This window comes from Myodes glareolus, chromosome 5 (genome assembly GCF_982192425.1).
Source record: "Myodes glareolus chromosome 5, mMyoGla1.1, whole genome shotgun sequence".
NCBI classification, from domain to species: domain Eukaryota; kingdom Metazoa; phylum Chordata; class Mammalia; order Rodentia; family Cricetidae; genus Myodes; species Myodes glareolus.
In genome coordinates, this window is record NC_142030.1 from 30,036,573 (window position 1) to 30,063,551 (window position 26,979).

General features: G+C 45.8%; 1 protein-coding gene across 3 annotated transcripts in view; it reads right to left on the bottom strand.

Moving 5' to 3' along the window:
- Window positions 1-26,979, bottom strand: part of Arhgef3 (Rho guanine nucleotide exchange factor 3) — a 295,751-nt gene that overhangs the window by 125,583 nt on the left and 143,189 nt on the right. For all 3 annotated transcript variants that reach the window (XM_048420871.3, XM_085687791.2, XM_048420870.3), the window contains one exon: window positions 17,774-17,836. In XM_048420871.3, coding sequence (XP_048276828.1) covers window positions 17,774-17,836 — 63 coding nt within the window. The remainder of the gene's footprint in view (window positions 1-17,773; window positions 17,837-26,979) is intronic.

The window sequence follows — 26,979 nt, forward strand, 5'->3', positions numbered from 1 at the left end:
TGGTCTGTAATTTTCTTTCTTAGTAATGTCTTTCTGTGGTTTGGGTATCAGGGTAATTGTAGCTTCATAAAAAGAGTTTGACAATGTTCCCTCTGTTTCTATTGTGTGGAACAATTTGAGGAGTATTGGTATTAGTTCTTCTTTGAAAGTCTTGTAGAATTCTGAGATGAAACCATCTGGTCCTGGGATTTTTTGGTTGGGAGACTTTTGATGACAGTTTCTATTTCTTCAGCAGTTATAGGTCTGTTTAATTTGCTTATCTGGTCTTGATTTTATTTTGGTAAGTGATATTTATCCAGAAAGTTGTCCATTTCCTTTAAATTTTCCAATTTTGTAGAGTACAAGTTTTCAAAATATGACCTGATGATCCTCTGTATTTCTTCCATGTTTGTTGTTATGTCCCCCTTTTCATTTCTGATTTTGTTAATTTGGATATTCTCTCTCTGCTTTTTGGTTAGTTTGGATAAAGGTTTGTCTATTTTGTTGATTTCTCTAGGAATCAACTCTTTGTCTCATTGATTCTTTGTATTGTTTTCTTTGTTTCTATTTTGTTGATTTCAGCTCTCAATTTGATTATTTCCTGCCATCTAGTTCTCTTAGGTGAGTTTGATTCTTTTTGTTCTAAAGTTTTCAAATGTTCTGTTAATTCACTAGTGTGGGATTTTTCCAGCTTCTTTATGTAGGCATTTAGTGCTATGAACTTGTCTCTTAACACTGCTTTCATTGTGTTTCATAAATTTGGGTATGTTGTGTGGTCATTTTCATTGAATTTTAGGAAGTCTTTAATTTCCCCCTTTATTTCTTTCTTTACCCATTTATGGTTCAGGTGAGCATTGTTTAATTTCCATGTGTTTGTGAGTTTTCTGGAATTAGTATTGCTGTTGACTTCTAGTTTTATATCTTAGTGATCTGATAAGGTACATTGGGTTATTCCAATTTCTTTGTATTTGTTGAGGTTTGTTTTGTTACCGAGTATGTGGTCAATTTTTAAGAAGGTTTCATGAGGTTCTGAGAATAAGGTATATTCTTTTCTGTTTGTATGAAATATTCTATAGATGTCTATTAAGTCCATTTGAGTCGTGACATCTGTTAGTTCACTTATTTCTATGTTCATTTTTTGTCTGATTGACCTGTCCAGTGGTGAGAGGGGAGTGTTGAAGTCTCCCACTATTAATATGTGGGGTTTAATATATGATTTAAGCTTTAGAAGTGTTTCTTTGATATATGAGGGTGCCCCTGTATTTGGGGCATAGATGTTCAGTATTGAAATTTCCTCTTGATGGATTTTTCCTGTGACTAATATGAATGACCTTCTTTGTTTCTTTTGACTGATTTTAGCTTGAAGTCTACTTTGTTAGATATTAGGATAGCTATACCTACTTGTTTCTTAGGTCCATTTGATTGGTATATTTTTTCCCAACCCTTTACTCTGAGATGATGTCTGTCTTTGAGGTTGAGATGCATTTCTTGTATGCAGAAGAAAGATGGATTCTGTTTTCATATCCAATCTGTTAGCCTGTGCCTTTTTATAGGTGAGTTGAGTCCATTTACACTAAGGGATATTAATGACCAGTGGTTGCTATTTCCTGTTAATTTAGTTTTCACCTTTGGGGATGTTAATTTGTGCATTTTTTTCTTCTTCTGGATTTGCTATAATGAGATCATCAATTGTCTGTGTTTTTGTTGGTGTACCCATCTTCCTTGAGTTGGAGTTTTCCTTCTACTATTTTGTGTAGGGCTGGGTTTGTGGCTAGGTATTGGTGAAATCTAAATTTGTCATGGAATATCTTGTTTTGTTATTCTGTGGTGATTGACAGTTTTGCTGGGTATAGTAGTCTGGGCTGGCATCTGTGATCTCTCAATATCTGCATAACACTTGACCATGACCTTCTGGCTTTCATTGTCTCCAGTGAGAAGTCAGGTGTAATTCTGATAGGTCTACCTTTATATGTTACTTGGTCTTTTTCCTTTGCAACTTTTAATATTCTTTCTTTCCTCTGTATGTTTAGTGTTTTTATTATTATGTGGCAAGAGGACTTTTTTGGATCCAGTTTATTTAGTGTTCTGTAAGCTCTTGTATCTTCTTAGGCATGTCTTTCCTTAAGTAGAGAAAGTTCTCTTCTATGATTTTGTTAAATAAATCTTCTGTGCCTTTGAGTTGAACTTCTCCTTTTTTTTCCTATTATTCTAAGATTTGGCCTTTTAACATACACACACTCTTATAATGACTGCCAACTGAACAACAGCCATACCAAGGAACAAAGTGTATTAGCATTGCACTTTCCTCTGGCCATTCTAAAACATAGGCAGATCCACGAATTCTCACCCACAGCTTGAAATGAAGGAAGAGTAAGCCGCAGATCTCCTGACCCTGCCATGTGCCATGCTGTCATGTGGGAATTTAAAATGAATCCTACAGAGGACAAGGGGTATGGGGTGAAGGTGGCTGTCCTGTGAGCGAGAGATGCATTGGAAACGGCAAACCTGTTCTGGCCCCGAGAAACTTTCCACCAATCCAGATGGCTCCTTCTTTGCACTGGGTCTTCAAGACAAGCTCCTGTGAGCTGCTCAGGTTCTTGAGAAGGACAGGAAAGTTCTTCCCTCACACAGTCCTCGTGGTCAGACGAAACTAAAGAATTCTATCAGCTTTATTTGCTAGATGTGCAGAGACGGGAGCCCATTTGTGCCCACAGGACACAGGAGCAACCCTGCTTTCACACCTTGTATTTCTAGCAGGCCACAGCTGACCCAGGCTACCCTTCACCCCTGGGGAACCTCTGGTGGGACCAGGTGGCTTAGGAACAGCTGACCAAGCCTTTTTGCCTTTCATTTGGCCCTTACAGTAAATGTTTTTAAAGGGCAATGGAATAGTTATTAACACTCCTCCACTGGAAAATGTTTGTGGTCACAGCTGAGTGTGCCTGTGACAGCTGCTGACAAAGGACTCCTACATCAGACAATCAAGTGACATCTTAGAGTTGAACCTCCTCTTGCTTTCCTCACTGCATCTAGCCCGGTCTACTTCACTCCTACTTATCTGTGGGGCTTGGCTTGGTTTTTCTAATGAATCACATAGGGTGTGCTTTGAAAGATAGCCTAATTAAAATGTAGTATTTTAAATTAAAACCTAGTGTTTGCCAGAAGACAAAAGGCAAAATGTACAGTGCCCACTCACGGTGTGTGTCTTCCTCCACCATCCCAGGAGGGAGAGAGACTGCCTAGGAGGAATCTCCACTCAGCAACCAGAAGACTCTTCCCAAACATAGACCGTAGCCTTGCTTAGCATAGACTCCCCACAGCTGAAGTCTTAGGCAGGGCAGAGTCAGGTTCCTGCCCAGCACCTAACAGCTCCACTGTGTAGGAACAACACAGTCCATTCTACCACAAAGGCTGTGCACCCGCTGTTCCCTGCTCACACTTCCTTTCTTCTCCCCACAGACCCAGGTTACTTCCTCTTCTTTTATCTTCCTCTTCTAGGGGCCATCCTTGACCTCTCATGACCAGGCTGCGGTCCTTGGTTAGATTTCCTAAAGCAGCTTCTTTCCATCGCATCATAGCCCTGCTGCTCTGACCGTGAAAATCTTCTCCACCACTGGACGGACCATTAGGGTTGGAATCAAGAATGTCCCCCAAAGACGGTGGGCTAAAACATGGCTGTGTTTTAAACCCTGGACTTGCTCCTGGGCTTTGAGGAAGCAGCCAGGCTAGGAGCTCTCAGGGCTCATTTGTAGGGGATGCAATGATGGGTCTACAGTTTGATGAGCGACAGAAACTTGGGCGGTGGGACTTAGTTACATGGAGTGGATTCATCTGTCCCTGTCTCCCCCTTCCTGGCAATCACAAGGTGGGCAACCTTTTTCCACTATAGGCTCCATGCCATGACATTCTTCCTGCTCAGCCAGGTTCAAAGGAGTGAAGCTGGTCAGCCTTGCCTAACACCATGTGTGAAAATAAACAAGTGGTCTTTTAAGTTGATTATTGGGGCAGGGTACTTTGTCTGCAATAGAAAGCTAACCCCAAACCTTGACTGGCCTGCTCACCATGAGTGCGGAGAAGTTACAGGACATGCCCAATCAGCAAGGATATGAATGGACAAGAAACAGAATCAAACGACACTGACATGACCTGTGAGGACTCTGCTATACTAGGAATGCATTCCAAGTCACAAAAAGCCATTCCTAAGGGAAGGGTTGTCCGTGGCCCTTCCCCATAGATCTGAACTCCAATTTTCTCCCCAGAAGCCACCATGCCTGTTTGAGACCACATCACGTGGACTACAGCATCATCTCAATGTCTACTCAGTTAAACATTACCCTTCATTCAAACCAAACAAACCCCTAAACAAACCCAACCCCCCAGGTCCCTGAGGTAATTCTGTCCTGACTCTGGTTTCCCAGGAGCCCATCCATCATGTGTAACAAGCAGCATCATCTTCCACAAAACATCGCTGTTTCGGGAGGTTTCCTCAGCAGACTATGGAAGAAGCCCATTTTTCAGGAACTCTGCCTCCCCATGTGGATGACCAGCACAGCGGCCAACACTTATTCCTGGAGGCTGGCAGTCATTTCAAGTTCAGCCATCCCAGTGTCTGGTTACATGCTGGAGGGAAATCTTCACCGAGGAACATAGCAATGCGTAAAACTGCCTCGCGGCAGAAGACACAATGTTGTGGGGGCACAGCTGCTAGAAATGAGAGATACTCCTGCCGCCACACAGAGTGAGAGAATGCAGTGTGGAGAGACGCGTGTGCTACAGCCTCCACGAACTCACTCTTTCCTTCTAAGATCCCCATCTCCCGAAGTTTCCCGAATCTCTCAAAGTAGCATTATTAGTTGAGCAACCACTACTGGAAACATAGACCTCTGGGTGACATTTCAGCTTCAAACTGTAAGAGACCCTGAGGAGTGAAGGTTTATGTGCCTCAAAATTCATGAACTGAAATTCAACCTCAGTGTGAAGGCATCCGGGGAGACCTCTGGGAGTTGATTAGGTCGTGGGGGTGGGGCCCTCGTACATGGGATTAGTGCCCTTAAAGAGATCCCAGTGAACTCGTATTCTTTTTCTTCCACACGAGAGTACAAGAAGCCGACAGCCTGCAGCCCTGGAAGAGGCCCTCGCCAGAACACAGCTGTGGCACCATCCTGTTCTCCCATCAGTGGCTGATAAGGCAGCCAGGCTATGATAATTTTTTTAAGCAGCCTAAATGAAATCTCATTTAAATAGACCCATCTCTGTTATCTATAAGTGAGTAGTGTTTCTTTTGTGTTACCTGCTGATTTAGACAAAAAAAAAAAAAACCCACACAGGAGACAGGCAGTGAGACAGACAGACAGAAGGACAGACAGACCTTGCACTTAAATTTGGTAAGATTAAGCAGAATAACTCTTCAGTCTACTTCAGCCCTCCCAAGGCCCACTCAGAACTTCTTAGAGTTTTCCACCATGGTTGAGCCTTAGAGTTAGGAGCGGCATCTTAGATTATATACACTTTCCTTTCCAGTAAAGTATTCTCACAAGGCAGGAAGGGGTCAGTCTGTCAGGGTCTCAGCATCACTGACTCAGCACCCTGGTTCCCCCAGAAGCCATGGGTGAAGGAGAGTGGGAAAGAATTCTCCATCTAGTTGAGAGAAGCAGCCATACCTTCAGTCGCTAAAATGGATGCTCTCATTTGAAAGGGATCAGCCAGAACACACTGCAGGGTGAGATACAAAGCACACGCTGGCATTCCACCATCGACTTAGAACCCAGAATCTGCTCTTTCCCTGACCGTGGGTTAGCAAGCACTGGGTGTTGATTGACAGCTCTTCGCAGTTCTCCCACTATGTGAAGGGCACAGTGAATGGCGGCAATGTCATTAAAGAGAAAGAAAAAGACACCCGAGAGCAGCATGTTGCTGATATTCACAGAAAATTTCCAGGTCTACCATGATCCTGAGACACCCTCAAGAGTGGCTGTGGCAAAAGTGGATGGCACCGGCCCTCTACGTGATGGTGTGGATGGCATGTGTGCCATATAGGTCCAATAGCCATCTTCCTACCACTGCCTCAGAGAGGCCGCACTGTTTCACTATGTCTGTTCAAGTGGAGCTTGATTTTCCTCCTGGCTTTTTTGTTTTGTTTTGTTTTGTTTTTGTTTTCATTAAAAAAAATAAAAGGAATGTAAGTATGTAGAGGAAGAAAGAAAGACATTCTTAAAATGCTGCTACGGCCAACTGGGTCTTGCTTTCAGTAACTTTCAGAGAAAAACAGGAGACAATGAAGTAGCCACGCATTTCCTGGTGTTTATCGAACTTAGCCTCTGTCAACTACTGCTCTAGATGCTTAGAATGTGAAAAAAAACAAAATAAGGTATATACTAGTATAGAGAGACAGGTAATAAAACATGTATGACTGTGGCACGTCACAGCTTCCACCGTTTCTATCTTTAAAAATGCATTTCTATTTTTAATTTTTTTAATTTTTTGTTTTCTTTATGGGGAGTTGCGAGGGTGGAGGGTGGATATGGAGGGATGGGGAGATGGGTGGGCTTGGGGTGCACGATATGAAATTCACAAAGAATCAATAAAAAGTAAAATAAAACAAAATATATGTGGTGTGGCAGGTGAAGGTAAATATTATTAAAAAATAAATCCAGGTAAGAGAAAAGGGGGATCCTAGTGTGAAGGGTGGGACGGATTTGCTATTTCCAATAAGAGGACAGAAAATGCCTTTTATGGACATCTGAAGGAAACTGAGGCAGAAGTCACAGGAGTGACTAACTGACTTTCCATGTCGAAATGACAAATGCAAATGCCCTGAGGTGCAAGGAACTAGCATGGGTAGAGGTCAGGACAACCGGAACACAGGGAAAGATAGAACAGTGTAGCAATCAGTTAGAAGTGCAGCACTGGGCTGGGTTTTGACACCAGGAGAAGGTGTCAAAGCCACTGAAAGCGAGGAAGGCCCGGGGGAACACAGTAGGAACGAGTTTAAGGAGAGCTGTTGTGTGGTCATCTGCGAGGAAGGTGGGTAACAGAGAGGCAGGGGCAGAAGCAGGGAAGCTCAGCAGGGGGCCCTAGACTTGTCCATCCACCAGAGACAATGCCCCGGCAACCGTCAGCTGGAGCAGGCGTGTAGCATTTGAGTTTGGACCTGTTTAAAGGCAATCTGCCACACCATTCTCAACTCTCATCTACTGGTCACAAAGGCTTGGATTTCAGAGAGGCGCCATCAAAGGGAACCAGTGGCAGACAGTCCTGCTGATCAGAAGTCAGAGAAGTGGCTTGTTTAAAACAATCTCTTAGCTGGTTTGACTATTAATACTGAGTGTCAGTTTGGCAGGATGTAGAACTGCATTGCAGATCAGTCTCTGGCGTATGTGTGAGGGACCTAGATTTGGCTAATGGAGGCAGCAGCACTCTGTGGGTTGGAGTCCCCGCCTGCAGGGAAAGGAAATAGTAGCTGAGAATTAGGGTCCATCACTAACTGCTTCCTGCATGTTGGCACCCCATAAACACCTGCCCCAAGCTCCTGCTGCTATGCCCTCCCCATTAGGATGGACCAAACCCTCAGACTGTAAGATAAGCAAGCCTGTCCTTGTAGTGGCATTTCATTTGTACTTTAATAAATAAAGCTTGCTTGAAGATCAGAGAGTAAAACAGCCCCAATGGTCAGACCAGGCAGTCTGTAACACTCTTACAGACCAGACAGTGGTAACACACACCTTTAATCCCAGTAGTCACACTAATTGCCATAGAAACTCAATCTCAGTCCTAGAGAAGAATACAAGAATACAAGACAGGAGGAGACAGCTCACAGACACAGTCTCATTCTGAGATTCCTGGAAGCAGGATCGCCATTTTCGGACTGGGGTCGAGGTAAGAGTCAGTGGCTGGCTGCTTTGCTTCTCTAACTTTCAGGTTTAACTCCAATTTCTGTCTCTGAGTTTTTATTAATTGTGCTTCATTTGGTGCCCAAATGTGGGGCTGTTTTACTCTCTTATTGTATTATTAAAATACAAATGAGATGCCACTGCATGCCCTCTCCTCCCTCAGGTCGCTTTTGTTAGACTTTCTGCCACAGAAAGCAGAAAGTGGCTAATACACCAGGGTGGTGGTACAGGCTTGTGATCCCAGCCTCTTAGGAGGCGAGGCCCAGGGCAGCTTGTGCAACTGCGTAGGAACCTTTCTCAAATAAAAAAGCAAAAAGAGAACTGGGGCATAGCTCAGTGGTGGTGAGTCCCTGCATTCCAATACCAATACCACACGCATGCACACACACACCACACGCATGCACACACACACACGCACATGCACGCACACACACGCATGCATACACACACTCATCTTTTTTCCTCTAAGAGGAGTATTACCCTATAGCAATGTCAAAGGGAAAGGCAGCATGTCACTTCCTTCATGGAGACAGGTGTCAGACACACAGTGAAAAGTAAGACAAAGAAAACAGCTTATGCTCGTGAAACCAGAACATATTCCCAGAACAAAGATGGGCCCTGGTAGAATGATCAAGTCATACGGGAGAAACTCGATTAGGCAAGAATGAAAGGAAGTCACCAGGAGTACTTACATGATTTTTAGGTAGCTCCAGGATGCCAGAGGGGAACATATTTCCGTAAACAGTTTAAGGGTCTCAGAAAGAGACCTTTTCAAAAAGGCTTATTGTTACTGATTTATTTTTTGTGCACATGTGTTTTGCCTGCATGTATGCCTGTGTATATCTGGTGCACAGAGGACAGAAGAAAGTGTTGGATCCCCTGGGACTGTGTACTTACAGATGGTTTGTGAGCTACCACGTAGGTGATGGGAATCAAACCCAGGACCTCAGCAAGAGCAGCAGGAGCTCTTACCCACTGGGCCTGCAGCGCGGAGCTCTCCAGCCAGCAGACTCAGAGCTGCAGCGCGGAGCTCTCCAGCCAGCAGACTCAGAGCTGCAGCGCGGAGCTCTCCAGCCAGCAGACTCCGAGCTTTAAATGAAGCGTACATGGTGGAGACAAAGTAACTTTCCCTTCATCACTCACGGGCACAATCTGATGAGATCTGCCTTTGGAAATGGCTTAGCTTTAATGTGTTTGTTTCTCTCTGATGTCCATGATGTAAAACAGTACGGAGCGGCAGGAGCAGCACAAGAACTGAAGCGAATGCTTACCCAGCCCCACACTGAAGTTGGGAAGCATTCAGTAGTCTTAATTTTTATTTTTTCCTTCATTACTGCTTGCACTAGAGAATGAGAAAGATCATTGCTCAGATCCGGGATATATTGAACACAACTATTCGTCACTGGAGAATTATGATTTAGAAAGAACTATATTCAATGTTTTATGAAATAATAAGCAACAGTATAAAAGAAGGAAGCATCACTGTTTGGGGTGGGGGACCACTGTGGTATATCCACACAGTGGAATATTTCTAGTGATGAAAACATAGCATGAGGTCAAAGTTATGAAAGACATCGAGGAAACTGGTGTACCTCACTCAGGGAAAGAAACTAATCTGGAAAAGGCCACACACTTTGAGATTCCAACCACGTGACATGTTGAAAAAGGCAAAACTGGAAGCGGCAGGCAGCAGCTGTCTCCACTCCTGCTAGGGAAGAGAAGCCAGCGTGGCTAGTGGGACGCGGGAGCAGGAAGGGGAAGGACACTTGAGCTGAAGAAGCTCAAAGTCAGCCTGGAAAAACAGCAAGACTCCATCTCAGAATCAACAAGCAAATAAAGTCTGTGTAAAAGGGTAGAGGCCACTGCAAAGCAGAAACCTCAAAGATGCCACATCCCGAAAAGGCCACTACACCTGCCAGACAGTGGTGGAGCATGCTTTTAATCCCAGTACTGGGGAGGCAGAGTCAGGCTGATCTCTGTGAGTTTGAGGCCAATCAGGTCTACAGAGTGAGTTCCGGGACAGCCAGGTCTACACGGACAAACCTTGTCTCAAGAAACCACCACCACCACCACCACCACCACCACCAACAACAACAACAACAACAACTACATCCTAACCCTGTCTTTGCATCCACTTATATCTAAATATCTTTCCAAGAGTCTCTGCTCCCTGATAACTAAGTATTCAAATATATCAGTCTATGGAGGCCATTCTTTTTTGTTGGTTTGTTTTTCAAGACAGATAGGGTTTCTCCACGTATCCCTGGTTGTCCTGGAACTCACTTTTTAGATCAGGTATATTGGTCTGGAACGCAGAGATCTGCTTTCCCAAGTGCTGGGCTTAAAGGCCTGCCGCCACCACCGCCTGGCATGGGTGCCATCCTTACTCAAACCACTGCACTGGTATTTTTTGTGCTTACTACAAGCAAGGGGCTAAATTCTTCAGTAAACTAACTCATTTCCATCCTCACAGCTTTAAGGAAGGAGGTTGATATGATTTCAGTGTTATGGGTGTGCCAAGTTCTGGCCCCAAGCTTCCAAAGACTGTCTTCTGACCATAAATCTAAACAGGCATTGAAGAGTGTAAGAGCCCTCATTGAACCTGAACCACGCTGATGTCTTCTTACTGGGAGCCCAGAATGACAGCTGACCTGCAAGCATTGAAGCCCTTAGCATCTGTGAGGCTCTTCAAAGTCCTGGGGTTTCTTTATCATTGAAAAGCTCATGCTTTGTTTGACCTTTGACCTAAGAATTCTAATAACGGGCCAGACGGAAAGTAAGATGCAATGTCTTATGTTAATACTTGTCAAAGCTAACGTGAGATGGCAGACTCAGGTCACTCTTCTGAAAGTGGGGTTCCTGCTGCCTTATCCGCAAAGGATCCTATAGGCAGCGTGAACAATAGTGCACCCCACAACTCGAATGCCCACAGATCACAGATGAGCGCATGCTAACAAAAGCTGATCTCCACAGCCTGCCTGGTTCCCTGGGCAACAAGAGCATTGTTAATACCTGCCACATAATTCATCAAGGCCTCCTTCTGACTAGGGGGAGGCTAATCTCCCCAGGTAGCAAGCGCCAGAATGGTCAACAAGAAACAAACCTGCAGAAACGGTATTTTTTTTTTTTAATCATCTGGACTCTGTGAAAGGAATAAATAAGATCATCGTTCTGTTACTCTGTGTCTGGTTGAGCATATTCTAACAGTGAACATGGCTTTTGCTCCGTGGAGACAGGAAAGCGTTCTCCCCGTTTACACCAGTATACATGCCGAGTGTCCATGCAACACCACAAGTCACTAGAATAAACAGGGAATGAAGCCTGGGTGTGCCTGTCACACTTCACAGGGTGCTAATGTGACCAACTAGATGGCCTATCAATCATCCAGCACTCAAGCTGCAGAGTCAGAGGCTTTGTGCCCTTTGTCCCTTGTCCTGAGCAGTGTGGAGAAGCTCTGCCATTCAGTCTCCTGGGTCTGAATCTACAGGCTTTGACTGTGAAGCCGCAGGTCACATCCAGTCTCCAATGTTCTCGTCTTCAGAAAGGGTCGGGGGACCGCTGTGAGACCCGAGTGAGGGGTTTGGAAAGCACAGGACAGGTGACTAGCTCAAGCACCTCTAAGGCCATGCTATTCGCTAATGCAGTAATAAGCATAGCAGCACTAGGACATGTGGGGCAGACCTGGCTGTTGTGCTGTGTAACACGTTAGGATCGCGGGCACGCTATGGCTTCCACACGTCCTTTCCCTCATCCTTGAGGGGTGAGGTATGATGAAGAGCTGAAATGTGAGCAGCCTCAGATCCGCCATGCAGCACGTGCTCACCTGGCAACGGTGGCTACCGCCGTGTGTATCTACTGTGAAAGGCTCCAGCAGTGGGGTCCGGCATCCCTGACACTCTGAGTTATGCTTACTCTGGAAAGCTAATGAGGCTGCTTGGCCACATCCTTCCAAGGATCCCAGACTGAGACTCATTAATTCACGCATCCATGCATTCACCCCAGACATGTTTATGGAGCCACCATGACAAGCACTGTTTGCCGTGAGAGGTCACGGGCTGTCAGTAAACTTGTTAAGGAGCATGGCTGTACCACATGCTGTAAGAAATTCAGGACAGTCTCCTGAATGAGCAGAGTCCAAACGATCTCCTAGCATGAAGCGTCTGGATAAATCCATTAATCTTAGTTTCTGTCCTCGAATTTTTAAATCCTACCTTCTTTCCCTCTTATAATGCTCTGACTTTCCAATGTTTCTCTCCTCCCTCCTTTCAGTCACCTGTGCAATGGAAGGGACACTACCTTCAGCCAACGTTTACTGAGCATCTACTATGGGTTAAGGCCTGTGCGGGGTGCTGGGTACGGGTTAAGGCAGAGCACAAGCTTCCTGTAAAGAGCTCTAAGACTGTCTGGGAAGAGTGAGAAGCCAGCAGGCCTCCCAACACTGGGTGATAATGGCCATGACAGGAACACATCTGTGATGGTGGGATGATTGGGAGGACAGGGAAACAGAGCTGCGAATGGTCAGAGGGAGGAGCGCAAGGTATGCTGGGAAGTTTTGGCAGCTGGCTATGAAAGACACATAGGTGAGAGTCCGGGGAAGCGCTAGGTGAACAGTGTGTATTCCAGACATAAGGGATAATGTGTGCAGAGGCCCAGGGACGAGACGGAGCCTAATGACTTTGAGAAACAGTACACGGATCAAGTGAAAGGCAGGACAGGTAGGCAGGGCCCAGATGGTGCCTGCTTTGGGAGCACTTAAGGAGTCTGGGACCTGGACATGGGGATTATAAACTGCCTGGTGGTAAATGAATACAGGGAGGTCAGGACTCAGGCACACACATTATGGGCTCCATTATGGAGGGAGCCCCGAGGTTACTCCCCTGCACAGAGGGGACCTGTTTCTCACCTCTCATTAGGAGAGAGAGAGAGAGAGAGAGAGAGAGAGAGAGAGAGAGAGAGAGAGCAAGATCTGAGTATGTCTAGACGCCTCACAGGGGACAGACGAGGTATGGTCACAGCTACAAGAATTCAAAAGCATGAGGTGTGGTACACACTCTCCAGTATTCCTTGCAGGAGCTTCAGGAGGGTTTACCTTAGTCCCTGCCAATTGGCCAAGAAAACATAGGGAGAATGTGAACTCCGCTTTGCACACACCCTACACCCTGGGTCAGATCTCAGGTCCATATGTCGCCTTTCACAGAGAAGCCTCACTAGGATTGAAAGGAAGGATCACTGCCAGCCCCACTGTCCCCAGTCAAGAGGGCCCTCTGAAAGAGAGGGACAAACGTCTACAAGCACCTCCCAGACTTAGCATGGAACGGTGATGCTTCATGAAGAGGGATGGCTTGAGAAGCTGAGAACAGGCCTCTCCTGCTAGGCTCGACAAAAAACACTCAGCATCCCCCAAGCTTAGCTTTCACCTCCCACTGGCAGAAGGGACACAGGCTGCTCAGGGGCTATAACCAGGGAGCCAGGCATTCCGCATCTTGGACTTCATCCTGCTGAGTGAAAAGGGATTACACAAGCGTATGCCTGGATGCCCAGCAGTGTTATTTATAACAGAGAAAGGTCTGTGCTCACAGAAATTCCTAAGAAAGAATGGGCTGAATGAATTTGATGACTTCATTTGACAATGTAGTTTTTTTTAAAATAGTGTTTTTTAAAAGAATATTGTGGGATGCAGTGATGCACTCTCAAACAGTAAGTGCAAAGTCAAAAAATAAATTAATAAAAATGATCCCAACTTTTAAAATTGTATTGCATATGGGGCTGCAAGATGGATTAGCTATCAAACCTGATGAGTTGGGCTCAGTCCCCAGGACTCACAGGGTAGTAGGAGAGAACCAACTCCTGTAAATTGCCTTCTGACCTCCACATACATGCCACAGCATGTGTGTACACATACACACATACATACAAATAAACAGAAATTTAAAAAAATCATATGTGCTTATAGGAACTGAAAAGGCTGACTTATAACACATGCAGCATTTAGGAACATGTGGATGTCATAAGTTTGTGCACACAGAAGACAGCAGCAGACATCAAATCCGATGGCACAGCAGGCTTGCAAAGGAACTACTTCCTCCGTTTCACCGCTGCCCGTCAGTGTGTCCGAAACGGTATCACTTTATTCTGTTCTGTGTGTCTGAAATATTTTGCAATGCAAACATTATAAAGAGGCATGAATAACGACAGGAAGGCAACATGCCAAAACACGGCAGCTACTTTGAGGTGGGTCCATCGAGTGTTTGACTCTTCACATTTCCCTAAGCTTCCACAGTGAACCCCCTTTCACCTTTCCTAGTTCACCATCACTGGGCTCCTCTTTTATGCCCAGCCCAGGCTCATTTGCTTCAGGCAGAGCTGAGTTCTTGTGTGGGGGCACAGCTGGCTCTCCTGCCGAAGCCTTCACGAGACATCGAGAACCCAATCAGCTCCCCACTCACGCAATCTCTCAGCCGTTAGGATTTAAACCAACAAACTGCAGCGGGCCGTACTTCCTTTCCAAGCGCAGCCCACGCGCATCCTCTGACGTGAGAAGGGATTTGGAGGCGGCTGCCAGTACCCTGCAAATGGCTCTCAAAAATACACGCTGCCTTATGTTTTGTTTCTGAAATAGTCTGTGTTCTATGCTCTCCAGAAGCTGGAGGCTCAATTCAATTCATTGGAGGATCAGTTCAAGTGGCGGAGAAATAAGACATCAATTATGCTGCCAACTATGGAGACATTCCTGTCCCAACTGAAGAACAATTCTTTGGAGACAGGTCAGCCTCCCCTGGTCTTCAGGATCTTCTAGTGTCCCCTCTAAAAGGAGTGCTCGATGGACGGGCTTGGCCAGGGAATCACAGCGATTTAAGAGGTTGCTAGACAGTTCAGGTTAGCCTCAAACTCACAATTCTCCTGCCTCTGTCTCCCAAATGCTGGGACTGACTACATATGTGTGCATGGACTGCAAACATTCAGCTTAGTGGTTTACTTCTTAATCAACGGGTAAATTCACCAGTGCAAACAGTTCCTAGCTTTTTACATACAAATGTGTTTCTTTAAAAGGGATACTCCTTAGGGCTCTCTCTCTGTTTCTCTTTTGGGGTATGTGTGTGTGTGTGTGTCTGTCTGTCTGTCTGTCTGTCTGTCTGTCTCTATCTCTAATTCTAGAATATTTACTAAAAGTGTACTGTGTTCTCAGCATTAGGTGAAGACTGAATAGGAACCTGACTACTGACCCTTAAAAATGCCCATCCTCCTGCCTAGTAACCCCTTGTTCAGAGCACACATGCCGTGGCCATGTTCCCACGCAGGAAGTGGAATCAAGACTGATCAGTGCCTTTCTCACTCTCCTAACCCCTCATATCCTTCACCGGGAGCAACTAACTGAAAGCCACCCTTCTCCCCCGGCACTTTCCACTTACACACAGCAATAGGGTCAAAAACTCTTCAGCTGGGTGTGACACTGCCTCAGTCCCTGCGCCAGAGGCAGGAGGATGGCCGGAGTTTCCAGGTTAATGGCCTCTGGGGACAAAATTATGCACTAGCAACAACAGAAGCAGCACCTCTTCAGGGTCTCCTGGAGATCACCACTTGGATGCCCGAAAGCAACCCAACGGAGAAAGACTACTTCCTCACCAGAGTAACTTTAGATTCACTGGGCTCAGAGCTTAGATACCGTTGCATTTATGATGAGGCAGCTTCTCGTGGGTGGCTCCACCCACCACAACATTCAGTTTAGCTCATCTGAGTGCACACGGGGTGGCAGGTTTGAAGTGAGAAACTCCCTCCTGGCCATGCTCGGTTATGTCACACTTCCTGTCCCCTCTATATGACTCTAAGGTCAGTGGAACTGTCAACACAGCCATCTCATGGCCTACAATACTTTCCAGGTCTCTAATGTGGACAATTGTTATATGTGGCAGTAAGTGGAGGAACTCCAATCTAGGTTCTGGAGATCTGCTTGCCAAGACTCAGACAAAAAGCCAAGCATATCAGAAAGAAATGGCTGAACCCCTAAAATAGCCCTGTTAGTGAAATGGGTAGAATTTTCTTGTATAAAATCTCATTACTGTGACAAAGCATGATGCATGGGTTGATCAAGATAAGAGGAAACATCTGAAATTGCACAGGCGAAAATCATCATCTAGAAATTATTCATTAGCTGAAGCTTAGGTGACCTGAATAAGAAGACAAGGCAAAACCAAATCAAAATTAAAATTGCCAGTAACCCTTTCTGCTCAAGGGTCAGCAGCTCTCTGATAAAAAGCATTTGGAGACATGCAATTTCTGAACACGAAATGCCACCTTGAAGCTGAGAAAACCGTGTGCTGATGCAGGATCTTAGAAATGCCTGAGTAAAGGTCCTGCCCAGCACCTAAGTGACTAGAACCTTATCAGCATCCAAGGCCACTGAAATGCATGATGGCTAAAGACTTTGGAGATCTGGACAGTCTTCGGATTCTAAACGTTTGACAAAATTAAACATATCCAAACAAGCAAAAAAAAAATCTTATTGCTAATGAGAGAAGTTCCATAGCTTCACCTGTCAATAAGACAATATCCAATAAAGAAAGAAAAGCCCAGGAGAACGGCTTTCAGTCTTGTTACCATGGCAACCTAGTAAACTAACCCAACTCCATCAATCTGATGGTGTAAAAGATGAGGATAGATAAACACCATATGGTGAAACAAAGACACATCATTAGCTGTCAGCTCAAGATCATTCCACCAAGGCTGTTACATCAGGAAATTTGGAAATAATTAAAAATAGCTAAAAGAACATTGTTCACATTGGCAAATAAATGGCATTAAATAAGAACCTAATATTTTATATTCAAAGAGCTTCCTATTTTCACAATGATTTTAGAAGACTGATTGTCCAACCAAACGGAGATGCTGAGGCACAGATAGTGGAAGTGGCTTGACCAAGGTTCCACTGCTAAATATTGGAGCCGTCATATATCACAGAATGCTCTCACAGTCTCTGTAGGAAACACCACAGTGTGTCATGAATCTATGCTGCATGAGTGAACCATGTCTAAGATGAACAACTAGGAGGACAGGAGGAACCTGGGAGGCCTCAGCTCCCACTCTTGCCCCCAGCCTGGATAAGAAATGGAACCCACTCTCAAGGAGGCTTCTTAATTGCGTTTGTCACAGGATCAGAGTCCATGAACAGGAAGTCATCAAAACGAAACATCTAGGAAATTCAAAGGACATTTCCGACCTCTGCCATCACAAGCATTCGGCCACCACGTCACTGAGCCTCTTCTGCAAGCTGTGCTTTTGCAGAAAAGCACAATGTAGCGGATGTTTATTGGGCACTTAGCAGCTAGCAGGTTTTACGCTTGCCTTTCTCATCTTCACTGTCTTATTTGGCTCCAAAGTCACAAGGAGTCTTTTCAGCCTCATTTTCCAGATGAGGAATCACTCCACATGAATGCTGAGTCCAGAATCTTCACTAAGATCTGCTGAACCCAGAGCCACTCACTTTACCATGCTATCGAATCGTCTTCTAGCCTTTGGGCCAACCCGCTACTAGGATTTCCATCAAGTCACTGACTCCACCCACATCCCAAGGGAGAAACAGCCGCTCTATCTTCTTGAACCAGCCTTTCAAACTGCAAAGTGGAATTAATGTAGATTCTACCCAGATGCCTAAGTCTCTAATCCATTTTATCAGGAAAAAAAATTTGTGGACAATAAACAAGTTGGCTTGATGTTCAAGTTGGCTATACAACTGCCTCTACTAAAATGGAGAAGAGATAAAAATGGGAAAATCCTGTTGGTCACAACTCCACAGTCGGACAATAGTAACCCACTCTAAGCGCACAGCATGGTAACAAATGACATCCACGCTAAGAATAGAGCTGCCAATGTGCAGGGGAGGAGTGGGAGGTAGAAAGGACCAAACTTACACTTATGTCAAGACTGCACAGGCTGATGGCGTCTTCATCCTGGGCACTCTGCTTTCGTTTCCGCTGCAAAACAGATGGAAAAACAATTTAAACAGGACTGATCAAGAAAGAAAAGCATTAAACAGTGCAACCCTTCTCACTTCCACCACCCACCCAAAAGCTTCAGCCCAGGACACATGGTAGTCGGTTCAAGAACCATGGGGAATTATTAAGCTCTGAAGTGAGGTAATTGGCTTGTATTATTATCATTCATGCCAGCACACACACACACACACACACACACACACACACACACACACACAGTCTCACTGTCTCTCTCTTTCTGTATTTTTTCTTTAAATGTTTCCATATAACATTTAGAAATTTAGGTAATAAGGTCTAGCTCTGACTGACTTGGAAGAACAGATCAGAGAGGGAAAAAAAAAATCTAATTTCCTTGGAAATATCTGTTCTAAACCTTGTACTGGGCCATGATCAAAGGCCATATTCTGGAAATAAACTTAAACATTGTCTCCAAACTTTCCACTGAAAGTCATAAAACCTGACACTTAGGGATGGAGATAGGGTAGCTGGATAGTAGACATTTGCCTAGATCGTAGAATTCGATCCCCAGAAACACACACACACACTCACACTTCAGAATCAGAAAAGTCATCATTCAAGTGATACTTCAAGTGAATTTATGGCAACATCACTAAATTAGACGTAGAAACATACTTTCCCCTTTATAAAGCACCAAAGACAGCTATCTATAGACTACAAGAAAGCACATCCAAGATATGCTCAGCTGTCTTCAGCATCCTCAGGTCTGACTGAGCCAAGTATTTCTTGGGTCCTCAAATCTGTAGTTATGCTGCTTAGAAGAAAAGCTGCTGGAAGACCAGGATGACTGGTGTGATGTCACGGGACTGTCTGGAGAGGTTTGGAGTCTGTAACACCAAAAAAGCCCACCCTCTTCTCATTCAGAACTCTGAATTTGCACAAAAGCAGGGCTTGGACAGCGGCCAGAACTGCCTATGATCACTTGAACAAAGGCTTGCTGCGCAGGTGTCTACCAGGTGCCAAGCTCCGTGTTTGCTTCTGGGAAGGCAGGGGTCGGCCATCCCCATGGCTAAAGGATGCACATCCATGCAAGAGAGACATAGCAAATATGATTTGCCCACTCTAGACCCTAGGAAAGTCATTTCACTTTTCTCAACTCCAAGGTTGGGATGGCAGGGTGGCGGTGACATCAGCCCCTAAGAAAAGAAAATAAATATATCCTTGGTTTTCCTGTGGCCCTGGGTGTCAAGCCCACGGCCTTATGAGCCTAGGTGAGCAGAGCAGAACACCAGTGCACACCGTTGGTGCTCTGAGAGTAGGTTGGGAGAAGTCTGAGTGCGGTGGTGGAGGTCTGACGCAGTGCATAAAGCGTCAGACAAGGATGGGAATGGACTGGGGTTTCTTTTTATAGAGCCAGCTACTAAGCTCTTGGCATCAGCATCTCAAGGATTCTGCGGCAGTCTGTGTCATTTCAGTGTGAAAGCTTAGAGGCCCCGCAACTCCATTATTCTAGAGGACCAACTCCCCCCACTTCAGCCTCCCAATCAGCTAGGGTTACAGGCATGTGCTCCTGCATCCAGCCAATATGGTAACTTTTTGAGATGGGTATGGCAAGAAATGGTTCCCATTGTACAGGTTGATAAACTGAGGTTGGCCGAGATCAGCAATTTGCTGGAAGTTACATGCTATGCTATGATACTCCAAATTCAGGATTCTACTTCCAAAGGCAAACCCTTCACACTCAGTTGACAGCATTGTGGCAAGGGTGCACATCTTACCCACCACTGGGAATGTTTGGTGGGGTCTCCTACTTGGAATACTTGCCCTAAGAATGCACAGCAGGGCAAGAAGGCAGATGTGTGTCAACCAGCAATGTGCACTAAGTGTAGCAACAGCTGCAGGGAGGTCCGACTGCTTAGAGGAACCCAGGCCCTCCCCAAGTTTAGCTGTTCCTGCTTTGAGATATGCTGCAGTACAGAGCCTGGGACCTTGATGGGGTGGAGCAGGAAGAAACTCAAGTGTCAGATATTATCTACAAAGCCAAAACACCACTCACCAGGCCCGCCCACTGTGGGCACCACAGATGAGGCGTGTGGTATCTGGAACAAGTGGCAGGCCCTGTGCAAGCCTGGAGTAAAAACGACACAGCTGTGTAACATGACTTGGAATTGTCAGGTCACCTATTTTGTGATGTACAAATTCTGTCCCTAAGGCCCAAGTATTTTGTCAGAGTGCACAGTTCTCTACAGAGGCTGGCTGGTGAGGAGGGCAGCAGAGGAGATGTCTTTTCTCACCAGCACCTCTAGAACCCACGTGTTACCCAGTACTGGAACCTGGGACCCAGGCCCTAATCCTCGCCACCAGTCCAGCTCTGACAGACATTTCCACAGGCTTCAAGAGTTAAGTCTGGCCATCAGATGGGTAGCCCTTTCAATGATGCTGAAGTCAGTTACTCGAAGAATGATCTTTAAAAATCCACATGGCGAGGCATGGTGGCACACGCCTTTAATTCCAGCACTTGAGAGGCAGAGGCAGGTGGAACTCTGTAAGTTCAAAACCAGCCTGGTCTACACAGTGGGTTCCAAGACAGCCAGGGCTACACAGTGAGACCCTGTCTCAAAACAAACAAATACACAAACAGGAAGGAAGGAAGGAAGGAAGGAAGGAAGGAAGGAAGGAAGGAAGGAAGGAAGGAAGGAAAAGTCACAGCACACATGGGGGCTAGGAGAGATGGCTCAGCAGTTAAGAGCACTGGCTGCTTCAATTTCAAGCACCCACATAGCTTACAACACCTCTGGCCTCGGCATACACCAGGCACACATGTACTATAAGACATACATGCAGACAAAACATAAACACATAAAATAATTTTTAGTTGCTGTTGTTTTTTAAAGGAAACCCACACATATTACAAGATAAAAGCTGCATGGATTTTGAGAGAAGGATTTCTTGTCAATTCTCATTACATAGGAAGATGACTAGTCACCGCTTGCGACAAACAAGCCAGAAGGAGTTTTTGTTTTTATGTTTTTAAAGATAGGGTCTCACTATGTGACCCTGACTGATCTGGGATTCACTATGTCCACCAGGCTGTTTTTAGGCTCTACATGTCCTGACTGCAAGCATCACCACAGCCAGCTAAGAAGTTGGAAGTTGGAACTTTAAGCCCGAAGCAAAAACTTCACAGAGCATCATTTAGTCATTGCTGAGCACTTCTGTACCAAAAGCTGCTCTGGGTCCTGGGAATCAGCATGGGCAGGGCATCTCCCTGATTACTAACTGGGAGCAAAAGGAAGCTAAAAGGATTCACACTGTGGTCTCTACTGTGAATGAATCGTGCAAGGCAGGGATCAGACACTGGGTAATCTTTTGCTCTCTAGCGTTTGACTTTGCATGCACCTATGTGCACATGTGTGCGGAGGTCACAGGCCAACATTGGGTATCTTCTTCAGTCACTTTCAATCTTCCAATTTTAGTATTTTTAATTATGGGGGTATATGCAGGTGCCACAGAGGCCAGAGACACTGCATCTCCCTGGAGCTGAGGTTATCGGAGGTGCGAGACACCTGGGACCTGAACTCGGGTCCTCTGCAAGAACAGTATATGATCATAACAAGTGAACATCTCTGCAACCTTTCTACTGTTTGTTTGTTGAGAGAGACACTCTCATAAACCTGGAGTTTGCTGGTTGGCTAGACTCGGGATCCAGCAAACCCTAGGAATCCCTCTGTCTCTATTACCCAGAGCTGGATTACAGGTATGAGCTGCTGCACCTAGCTTTTATGTGGATGCTAAGAATGGGACTCGGGGCCTAGAGCTTGCACAGAACCTGGTATACGACTGCCTGATTTCTGTAGCCTGCATCTTTGGAGAGGCTTTGTTCTCTTCACTGCAGTAGGACGAGACCACTTGTTCATTCCCAGCCTCCAACTCCAGAGAGACCCGAGTGAAAGGAGAGAAAGGACCACACGGGCACCCACTCCAGCTCCACCCTAGGAAGGAAGGTGTGCAGGGGAGCAGCCGCACAAACGCACTCCAAACCTAACTAGGACAGGAGCTTCCCAAATGCCGGGAAGCTGCCTCATATTCGTGCTCATGAACAATTCATGGAAGCCAACACCAGCCAGAACCAAACCGCAGAGATAACGAAGTTGAGCGCTAGCACCTGTTACGGTCTAATCAGGCCTATAACAAAGGTGACCCTTCAGCCTATTAAATATTTACCGCATGCCTCTTGCAGACAGACTTATCCGTAGAAGCTCATTGGAGCCCGAAACCACACTATGAGGCAGGTGGGAACTAGAGAATTCTCCATTCTGCAAGCTCTGAGCGGCCACAGATTTGACTAGGGTTTTATAATCAGCAAGTGGAGGGACCTGGATCCAACCTAGGTCTGTGTGACTCCATGTTAAGCACTCCCTATTTCTCATGCTCCCCTGCACCCAAACCTGAGATGGCACATGTGACCTGGGGATAGTACATGTGACCTGCAGAGGGTGCACAGCGCACAACAGGTGAGGACGACAGAGACACCGTGGTGACTACCTGGAGACCGTGGGACACTGTCCATACTGAGTTCTTTCTGTGGTCTTGTCAGGTTTCAAGCACTGGCGCTGCTGTCTCTGCCTGCTCTGGGGTCACAGTCACGTTACTTCTGTGGGTCGTAAGCCACCAACAAATCAGCCGGGAGCATCTGGGCAGGAAGGTGGTTGTGTGTTCAGATAGTCACGCACTTGCTCTGATAATTTCCAGCCAATTTGAGGAGCCAGTCCCACCCTGCCACTTCTTCAGGTTTACTGAAACGAGAGCGTCACCCACTTCCCTGTCAACTCTAAGAAAGCCGCTGGGGTAGGCCCAACAATTGTGGGAGTCTCTCTCCAATTTCAGCAGGTAGTTCTACAGCTCCTCCCTGGCACCCTGTGCTGAGAAGATTGGGGAATAATTTCTGAATGGTGATTCAATAAACAAAGCAAAAAGAATGAACGAAGAGGACCTGTGTTCTTGAGGGAACAGCTCACCCTTCCTGCCAATCACCTGGCCCAAATCAAATCAAAACCCCAATGCCAAGCTTCTTACTGTTCCGATAAAAGAGAGCATTTTCCTCAGCAGAAGGGGCATGGCTCTTCCTTAAAAATACAAATCACAGTAGTGCAGGCCTTGGCCCAAGGGGGGGCATCGGTGAGCTCCATGCCTCCTGCAGGAAGAAGGCTTTAATGTGCTCAAAGAAAGGCACTTCTCAGCCATGCTGCTTGCCTGCGCCTAGTACCCGAGCCGAAGGAAGACATAATTTCTGTCCCTCTAAGCCTTGCCAGTGGCTAAGAGGGGAAGAAGAGGAGCTGACGGCAGCCATGAGTGAACAGAAAGGGTGAAGCTGTGTTCCTAACTGGGGGGTGAAAAGCAAAAACAGCCACAGAAGAAACCGGGGACAATGGGTCTGGGGAGCATCTGATTTTAGTGCCTAGAGCCCACGGATTATAGTCTCTAGTAGCCCTTGGGTGCTGTAAAACCTTCTTCTTCAAACAGCAAATCACCACAGGCCCTTGCCTGTGTGAACACGCCACGGAGCAGAACCTTTCGTCCAGTTAGCTGAAGGGTGTCATGGCAAGGTGATTGCCGGATGGATCTGGCAACCTATGTTGGGGACCCGTGACTATCATATCATCTCATAGCTTCTGCCATCACCTTTCCCCTTCATCTCCTGGGCCTGTTTTATAATTACTGTCCCTTAGGCTGCTACAGGGCAGCTCCTTTCAGGCTTGGCCACCTTCAGAGAGCCCAAGGCAGACATCCAAATTCCTTCGGTAAATGGCTCATGAACAACCTGCTTTTCTGTTGCTCTGTGGAAGGCAGTTTATGAATAAGCACTGGTCCAACTGTCAACTGGTGGATTCTCAGAAGAGCTCACACTAGTCCAAGCCTGAATACATTAGCCTCCCCTGACCAACAACTTGTCTTTCTGTCATACATGCTGATTTCTTCTTTGTCCTATCTGCTAAGACGTGTTTTCCTTTAGGTTAATATCTGAAAATGGCTTTAAAATGCATCTACATACTTACTTAAAATAAGCCAGGCATAGATATTCATGCCTGTATTCTTAGCACATAGGAGGCAAAGGTAAGAGGGTAGAGCAAAGCACACAGCAAGTTCAAGGCCGTCTTGGTCTACACAGCAAGTTCGAGGTCAGCCTGGTCTACACGACACGTACCATGTTTAAGGCCAGCTTGATCTACACAGCACACAGAAAGTTTAAGGTCATATATATATGACCCAAGTTCAAGCCCTGGGATCCATATGGTGGAAGAAATGATTTGACTCTGACAAGTTGTCCTCTGACCTTCACAGACACTCTGTGGCACATGAACACCCATGCACACCCATCCGAATACACACGCATGCACATCAAATAAAAAGTGTAAATTAAAAACAAGTAAGCAATATTAATATGTCCATAGGAATTTACTTCTATACTTCAAGGAGTTAAGAGCAGAAACGAGACAGACCTGAGTATAAAAGTTCACCTCTGCCTCTTGCTACTTGATTGACCCTGAACCAGTTAGTTCATTCCTTCATTTACTCAACCAGTATTAATTGAGAATGTACGACTTTGTCAGGAAGGTTTCAGGTATGCAGGATATATCAGTGTTTTTTCCATCACAGGGACATTTTAAGAATTAAAGGGTGTAAAATGTTTAGAACAGGACCAGGTATATGGTAAGAGAACTGGAAAATGGTCATGTGGTCATGTCTGCGGTTACTATTATCCCTGTCGTGGCTAGGATCTTTGCGACCATCTGACCCTGAGAGGCACTCGGGGTGCGGGTGAGAGGTGGGGAGGCCTGTGGCACTGCAGAGACAGAGCCCTAGGCTGCAATCTAACTCTCCGAACTGCCCAGACCCCATGGAGTTGGTCACAAGGCCCCTTGGATACCTTTAGTTGTGCTGGTACGGGGTCCTTTCCACTCCTTTTCGGAGCTGAGAGCGAATGGTGAGTCTGACTTCACTTTAAATGGCTGAGATGAAATTGATCAGCATCAGAATAGCCCTGTTATTTAATCACAGACTTTTCTATTAAATAAGACAACCAGAACAGCAAAAGCGTGCTGACGGAGAGGGCACAGCTCCTGACTTTGACAGCAAACAGTGCCTGATTAGCTATTTATAATGACTCAGTTTGAACCAGATCTCAAGCTTTTTGATTATCTTCTCACTGACAAACAGCTTTGGTGGTCCGAGAGGCTTTGATGCTGTGTCTTTCATCTGGGCCTTCTTTCAGCAGAGATCAACAGAAGGATTCTGTGTGCTTGTCCTTAGCTAGAAGTTGACTTCGTCAACCCGTGTTTGAGCAGAAAAACACCACTAATTTTTTTTTTTTTGATCCACAGGTAAGGGGATCGAGGGGAGACCCTATTCCATTTAACACAGGGCTAATTTTTTCCTCTTCCCCAATTTTCAGACACCTTCTCTTTTCTAGAATCCTAGAACCCAGGTTCTTTCCCCACCCCTAGACTCTTATCTGATGCTCACACAGTAGCACACAGCACACAGGTGCCCTCTGAGCTGCTGGTCCATACAGTCTAACTGATGTGTTAGGTGACTGTGCCCACACAGCATTGATGAGTTTGCAGGTGCCTGATGGATCACACAGGCAGAAATGGGGCATCTGCATCTCATTTTGCCATATACCTGCCAATGGAGCCTCAGGGATGGCTTGCGCTGTCTTTCTCTGCCTGTCTCGCATCTGTAACAGCACTGGGAACCTGCTAGAACTGACACAGTATCTATTATGAGCAGTAAGACCACTGGAGGCAGTAGCAGCTGAGGCGACGGCATCAGACTAAAACTCAAAATATCAAAAACGTTGAGAACTCCAGAAAATACAGAAATCTTGTCCCAGAGCTGTCTCTGCCCAGACTTGGGTAGAAGTGAGGAGGAAGGGTTTGTATCCACCACAATTTTCAACGATGAGCTGTGACAAGAAGCACAGAATTGAGTTAGCCAGGACTTCTTCCCAGGCCTTCTAAATTATGGTGATTATTTTGTTTCCACTGGCTCACAGGTGCTGGGGATTGGATTAACGATTAGATTAACTGCAACCTTAATTCATCACACTGCTACTCTGCTCTCCAGGCTCTCTGGGTATCTGCTTTTTTCCTCAGCAATATTAACACTTGAAGCGATTGTGTACTGGACAAGCGCTTCCATACTCCAGTGCACCCTTGGCTCCCTTCACCACCACCACCACCACCACCACCACCACCTTCTCCTTCTCCTCCTCCTCCTCCTCTTCTTCTTCTTCTCCTCCTCCTCTCTTCCTTCTTCCCTCCTCCTCCTCCTCCTCCTTCTCCTCCTCTTTTTCTTCTTCCTCTCCTCCTCCTTCTTCCCTTCTTGTTTTTCTTCTTCTTCTTCTTCTTCTTCTTCTTCTTCTTCTTCTTCTTCTTCTTCTTCTTCTTCTCTTCTTCTTCTCCTCCTCCTCCTCCTCTTCTCCTCCTCCTCCTTCTTTCTTCTGTCTCCTTATCCTTCTCCTCCTCCTTCTTCTTCCTTCCCCTCCTTTCCTTTTTTCTTTTAAAAAACACTTTCTAAAACTCCTTTTAAGATTTTTTCACTAAAAAGCCAGTAAAGTCTCACTTTCCATAGGGTCTAAGGATCCAACTTCCACCCCAGAGACCAACATGGTGGAAGGAGAGAACTGACTCTTTCAAATTATCCTCTGACCTCCACACATGCTCCATGGGGCATGCAGCAAGCACACCCAATAAATACAGAATAAACAAAAACCTGTAAGTCACTGATAGAATCATTTGACATTTTAGTAATAAATATTGACTCAGACACACATACATGAGGAAGAGAGAGAGAGAGAGAGAGAGAGAGAGAGAGAGAGAGAGGAAAAGTCTAGGAAATGTCTAAATATTACCTAGGGAAGCACCTCCTATAGCCAATGGCTGACTACCCAGCTAATTCAGATCCAAACATGATTATCCATAGTAATACAGGCAGCTGAGTAGACAATGAGAGTTCTTGGTTCTGTCGTCAAATGTTTAGAAATGTTGCCCCCTCCTGGGCTGGTGACTCTGTCCACCATAGTTCCCTACGGATTGATGAGCTGCCAACAGCCAAGTCTTTAGCCACAGGGACTCAGGGCTTCCTCCCATCACTGGTGTCTG